Here is a 7,051-nt window from a genome sequence, read left to right on the forward strand (position 1 = left end):
ACACACACACACACACACACACACACACACACACACACACACACACACACACACACACACACACACACACACATACACGTGCGCGCGCGCGTCGAAAAATTATATAATTATTATGTACACATTGAAATTGTTTGTTCCTATTTTTATGTAATATGATAAAAGCGTGAATAAATTTATCTTTACTTTTTCCTTAGTTTTTTCTGTTATGAGATATTATCTCATATAAAGAAACCTCTTGTGTCTCATATTAGGAACTTTGAATAACATCGTATTTTGATAAAAAATTTCGTATACAAAGTACAACTATTATCGATTGCTAACTTTTGACGATAAAACTTAAATATATTTCCTATAAATTTGACGTGAAAGTAATACATAGTTAAGGCTACAAATTAAATAAATTACAAGTTTTTAAAAAAAAGATGTCTCATAATAGGCGACTCCTTATTAGGGTAACCGCAGGTAATACGCTAGTTGAAGAAATATGCCACTTATTATATTATATTAATTTACTGCTCAATTCAAAATTCTAAATAGAGAATATAGTTTTTTAATCTATTTTAAGAAATTGAATTTTCTTGATGAAAACTTAAACTATTTGTAACACTATAAATATAAATAAAGTAAATAATATTTATTTATACATTTCATATTTATACATTACATACTTTTACTTCTAAAATGGTCCAAAATGTAATTGGATAATATTTAATTGTTGTAGTAGATGAACTTATAGAGACTGTTCGAAAGATACATTTATGCTGTTAAAAACGAGTCTTAAAGTTTATTTTATATGTTATATAACTTAATCTATCGAAGTTATTACTTATATTCTTATATTGTTCATATTATTATGTTACAAATGTTTATTTTCATCATAAAAATTTCATTAATGTTTTTTAAAAAAAATTAAGTTTTTTTATTGCAAATTCTTGCAATAAAAACAAAATAAATAAATACAATTAGCATTTTTTTATATGTGGCATATTACCCATTTTTCAGCACTTTCTCGTATTTTTTTATTTTTAATAATAAAAAATAAAAATATTCGATTCCATTATATACAAATTATATACAAATAGATAAAGGATGGAAGAAAAAGATCAATATGTAAAATTACTTTAAAAATTCAACAAATAATTACTCAAAAATCTAATTTTTCTTAAGTATGGCATATTCCCCCTCACTTATCCTAAATATGTTCATATATAGAAAAGTTGGTTAAAATCTTATTTTACTGTGATTGTGTATTTTGATTGTCTATTAAAATTTTTTTTTCGAAATTTTAAATAAGATACCTTAAAGAAAGAGAAAAAAGTTGATTCATATTTTTGTCGTTACACCGCGAATTACATGTTTGAAAGTTTTTTTTATTAATATCAAAGGTAAGTGATAAATAGTATATAAAAAAATGATAACAGAAATCATAATTGGATTTTGTAAATATATAGTTAAAAAAATATGATAAATGATTTCGATACTTGAATCTCTTCATTTACGTGATTTTGGTTTAAGATTAATAAAAATATAAAAATAAAAGAATATTTATAGATAACAATAAATAAAAAAATAATTATTTTTAAAAATAACTATTTTAGAGACTATTTTAATTTATATAATAAAAATAAATATAATCATGAGGCATTAAGAGTCAGCATTAGTACTGATTTGCACAAAAATATAATAATGATAAAGATATTATAATTTTTCTTCAAGGATATTCTTATTGAAGGTCTTCTGATTCTAATCCAAGTAATTGCAACTTTAATTCTCTGTCAAAAATTATTACTCTTCGAAAAAAATTAATGTATCAAATGAAAAAAATTGAAACCCAGATGCTATAATCTTAAGTAATCAAATTCAATTGTATCAAATTAAAAAGTAAAATAGAAATGGTATTGTCTCTTATTATTTATACAAACTTATCTTTTTAAAAAGTGCTAAAAGTGCGTGCTTTTTAAAGAATTATTTGGGCCGGTTTCACCAACGTCAATTGCTTGATTGGAATTGACTAATCGAGTTTGCTGTTTAGAATCAGTAGTAAAATTATCTTTTTAAAAAAGGCGCTAAGAAAATATGCTTCTTGAATAAAACCTAAGAATCCAATTAGTAGTAGTTTTACTCAATTAATAGTAGTTTTAATTTTTCTTCAAAGATATTCTTATTGAAGGTATTTTTAATTTTTTCCAACCCAAGTAATAGCAACTTTAATTTTCTGTCAAAAATTATTACTCCTTCAAAAAACTAATGTATCAAATGAAAAATTAAAACTCAGATGCTATAATCTTAACTAATTAAATTCTATCAAATTAAAAAATAAAATGCAAGTAGTACTATTTGTTGTTACTTAACTCTAATATGTATTATTCGTATAAAAGAATTTCAACAATTAGCACCAAGTTAAATTTCATACAAAATAAAATAAATAATATAAACTTTAATGATGCCTACCAAAAAAAGTTTTTTTCGTAAAAAAGATTTGATATCAATAATTAACGCGAAGTTTCTGATCATTTAGTACCAAATGCAACTGTACATTTTTCCTCTGGTCGACGTTAATAAAATCAAAAATTTCAGATTTGCATCGCAATATCTTCGCTCGTAGGACACGTAGAGAAAAAATAAAAACACTTTCATTATATATATTTTGAGCGAATGCAATCGATTAAGCAACTTACAATCTGATCAGTTCAGCCCTTATTAAGATCCAATCTTAATCTGGCAACTCACAGGCTCGCTCGTAAAATCGCTGCGCATACCTTAGCACCGAGATATTATATCAGTGTCCCTAGATAAATAAATTTAATTAATTCTGGTTTCGTTTCTTATTTATACCTTTATCATTGTTATATTTTTTGCGCAAATCAGTATTAGCTGACTTCTAATGTCTCGTGAGTCTATATTTTTTATTCTATAAATATCTATAGAATTGAATAAAAGAATAAATAATTAAATTAAAAACGATTAAATAAGTAAACAAACATATGATTATTAAAATGGAAAATGGCGAAAGAAATAAGAAATATAAATTTTAAAATATAAATTGAAAATATACATTCTTATTTATATACATTATACTTACGTACAAAGATTATATATATTTGTACAGATTTTTCTTTTTACATTGTGTACATTTGAAATTGTACTTGCAAACTTTTTTATTTTGTATATTATTTAGATATCTATAATTATTACACTTTATTGATACTATATGCATTACTGATATGTGTATCGTACATAAATGTAACATAAAAACAACATTACGCGATTATAAAAAGTGTTTTAAGAAACCAAGATCCCTCAAATATAGTAATATATCAGCTAAGATCTTAGATATTTCATCTCCGCCTTTCTGCTTTAATTTCCTACAATATTCTGTGATACCTATTTCTAGTATTTGTTGTTCATTTATAGAGGTGTATCCCATTAATATTGGTAAAAAATAAGATGCAATAACGAAACCGAAGAGACTACCTCTCTTGTAATCGTCAAGAAAAACATCGTATGAATACTTATCGACATTCCAAATTCCAGCCTCTAACAGATATTCTTTCAACGCGTCATGGTAAACACGCATTACATCGAAAAACTTATCTTTCATCACTTCATGCCAGCAACACAAACTAATGTACGTAGAGAGATCAACGACGGGAGTCGAATAGGTACATGCCGCGAAGTCAATCAGCATCGCATGTTGTTGTTCATCACCTTCTCTCTTGAAGAGAATGTTATTCAATGTAAAATCGCCATGACATATTGTGGACAAAGGTTCTAGTGGTTTAATCATCTTGTTCATCACTTCGTCGAATGCATTTGAAAGTAAAGCTTCCATTTTGTCGCAGAAAGCTGCGTCATGATTGTGACTGCGAAGATATTCCACTGCTCGCGTTGCCTGAGAATTGACAAAAAGCTTAAACTCGTCAAACTTATCATACTTAGATCCTTGAAATTGTCCCACAATATCGAAGAACTTTTCTTTCTGTAATTCTTTCATGACATATCCTCTGCCATGGAAGCGTCCTATCTCGCGCATCGCCGCTAATGTGTATTCTAATGGAACGTTATATTTGTATGTGTAAGGATAATATCCTCGTTTACTGACATTCTCCAAAGCAATTACTGAGTCCATAGGTGGCTTCTCGTCGACATAAAAACATCTCGGAAAATTCTCATCCGGTCGAGCACACATCCGGTAAAACGATATTTCGTTGTGAAATTGCAAGTCGCTGCCCATCATCTGTCTCCAGACTTCTAACTGTTTAGGTCTTTTTAGTATTATAGAATGTTCTTCATTCTGATCCGTCAGTCTATTTTTAAACTTGACGCACGCATAATGTATAGTGGACATACAAACATTGGAGATCTCGGTTATCTCGTACTGAGCTTCATCGATGTTTGGACCAAAACTTTCAATGATTTTTGACATTACCTTTTTGATCCATTTTTGGAAATCTTCGTCGTAGGACATTTTTAGTTGTGTGATATGCAATTTGTTGAGTAGCTATACGTCTTGATTACGTCTGTTCAGTGCGAGCAACACTTACTGAGTCACGATTTAATCGCAGTTTGTATAAAGCGTCTTCAGATACAACCAACGTACGATTACGTATATATTGACGTCAACTTCGCACACATTCGCTAAATATTGAATCTACATTCAATATGGATAATTGTATATGTCATGCATGTGATATTTACTCATGCAGCATATGTTGACTATATCGTCTAATGTTAAAGCGCTTTAACATTGATTACAGTGCAGATGTAATGCATTACATGTATAGTCAATGATCTTCATATAAATGAAAGGAACTAATCTGTTTTATAATACGTAAAAAATCGCAAATATTATCTTTTAAATATTGATGAAAGAAAATTTATTTACTGTGTATCTACTTTATTTAAAATTAGAAATGCGTAAACAAAAATTTTGGATATGTAGAGATTATCTTTTTTTAATGTTGATTCTGTTTTTAATGGATTATCATGTTCCAAAATTATCTTCGCTCTATCTAGCTAAACATAAGATCTATTTTTCAAATTTTTATCTTACGATATTAATGTTAGATTAAGTGAAGTATCTCGAGTGAGGAATTATATAACGAAGCAAAGTTTGCCTTGAACAATGTTGTAACCTATACATAAAACACATTTGTATGTATAATCATGTAATTTAATTTACATTACATACGTAGATAATTAATAATGTAAATTCTTATTTTATATTTTATATTTTTAAAGCATAAGTATACATCTCGATAAATATTATCATACGTAAATTTTATAGTTATAAATACAATAAATGTATCCGCATGCTAAAATTTTTATAAAATTATCTTAGAAAAGAGAAATAAGATACTAGACAAATTGTATGTAATTTTTTAATGATTTATAGAAACTTGTTATATAAATCTGTAGAAAAATAACTCTTTATGTTTTTATATAACCCAATGTAACGTGATGTGTTTTAATTGCCATTTGCAAGCATTTATCTTAGATCGTAAAGAACGAAAAAAATTTTTGACCACGTGCTAACGGAACGAATTGAGTACTACGCCTGGAGAAGTGGACTTTTCTAGTCCGGTAAAGTGCATCCCAAGGGCATTGGATGGTGCTGCTGTCGAATAGACAGAGCATTTGCATTCTCCATTTAGAAGAGATATATTCCGTGCTGTTTCTTTCGAGAGAAAAATTTAAGAAGTAATCGCGGTTGACATTTTCAATTGTTTGAACGGAAGCTAAATAAACTTAAACTTTAAAACTTATATCGCTCCATAAACGTCAACAATAACGAGATTAGTGAGAAATTTAAATATTTCTTACATTCAACTGTAATTGATAAGAAAAATAACAGCAAGGAAAGAACAAATAAATTTAGCGGTAAAAACTAAATATTGCAAGCAGCAAAAAATGCAGACACAATCATATATCGATGATGTAAAAAAACTTTTGAATCTACATGATTTTGTAAGAATAAATCAAATTTTTCTTTCAATAATGCATTTTCAACTGGGAATTTAATTCATATAGTCATAAAAATACATGTCATACCCCCCCCCCCCCCTCTCCCGAAAACGTTTGTGTTTCCGTTTCATGTTAAAGTACGAGGTCCACTCTAAATTATTTCCTCTTTTCGCTCCTTTTCCTTTTCCAAGATAAGTTAGGCAGGTTTTGGATCTACTAGTGAAAAAACGTCTCCTGCGATTTTTCCAGGTAAAGGAATTTTGCATAATTATGTTGGTGATGTTGGTGATGTTGATGATGTATTTAAGTGGCTTGCTCGATAAACTGCAAGGAGAGGAAACTCAAGTCACGGTGCTATCTGTAGTATATTACACGACAGTTTTAACGAAAATTTCAAGTTAGTGCTACTGAAAACTTCCGACGTTATGTGACGTGTTGTTAAATTTTAATATCAATACATATTTATTTTTTTCGAGGATTTTGTTTTTCCTGTAGAGCATAATATATTTAAGGCAAGTGTATGTAACTTGTAGTTATTTATTAAGTTATATAATAATTGATTTTTATACTGATTATAAATTAATTATTATTATATTGTTATATTAATTTTGAATACGGTCATTTAATGATCTCCAATTGAACCAGTTTATTACATAAATGTGAAAAGATTAATAAATTAAAGATATTGTTATTTTATTTGAGTGCGATTGTACCGACACGGTAATCGTAACATACAACTTTTTTTTATCGATGAAAGCAGTAAAACTATCATATGCGTTCCTTCTATGTTTGCTAAATGATGATTTATTTCACAATATATCTTAGCTACGTGATATTCAGAAAAGTGCATCATCTCTCGGCGGAATACATAATTACGGCGAGTTGGTTGAGAAGCGAGGAAGACAGACGCTCGACGCGATATTACTGCGTTCTTTTCCCGGGGCGCACAATTCCCTGTCGAAAATTCCGCAAAACATAACAATGACTGGCGTTAAAGAGAGGACTGCTGGCTACGCGAGACGAATCGAGTCAGATTAAATTTCCATTGCAAATTTCATTCAACGGACTGCTTCATACCTTACTTGCA

At 28.6% G+C, this 7,051-nt stretch overlaps 1 protein-coding gene across 1 annotated transcript; it reads right to left on the minus strand.

Moving 5' to 3' along the window:
* Nucleotides 1–3,268: 3,268 nt before the first annotated feature.
* On the minus strand, nt 3,269–4,468 carry LOC105617311. Its single transcript, XM_012198878.1, has one exon. The coding sequence runs from the start codon at nt 4,466–4,468 to the stop codon at nt 3,269–3,271; it is 1,200 nt and encodes a 399-aa protein (XP_012054268.1).
* Between the last annotated feature and the right edge of the window lie 2,583 nt (nt 4,469–7,051).

This window comes from Atta cephalotes (genome assembly GCF_000143395.1).
Source record: "Atta cephalotes unplaced genomic scaffold scaffold00012, whole genome shotgun sequence".
NCBI lineage: Eukaryota > Metazoa > Arthropoda > Insecta > Hymenoptera > Formicidae > Atta > Atta cephalotes.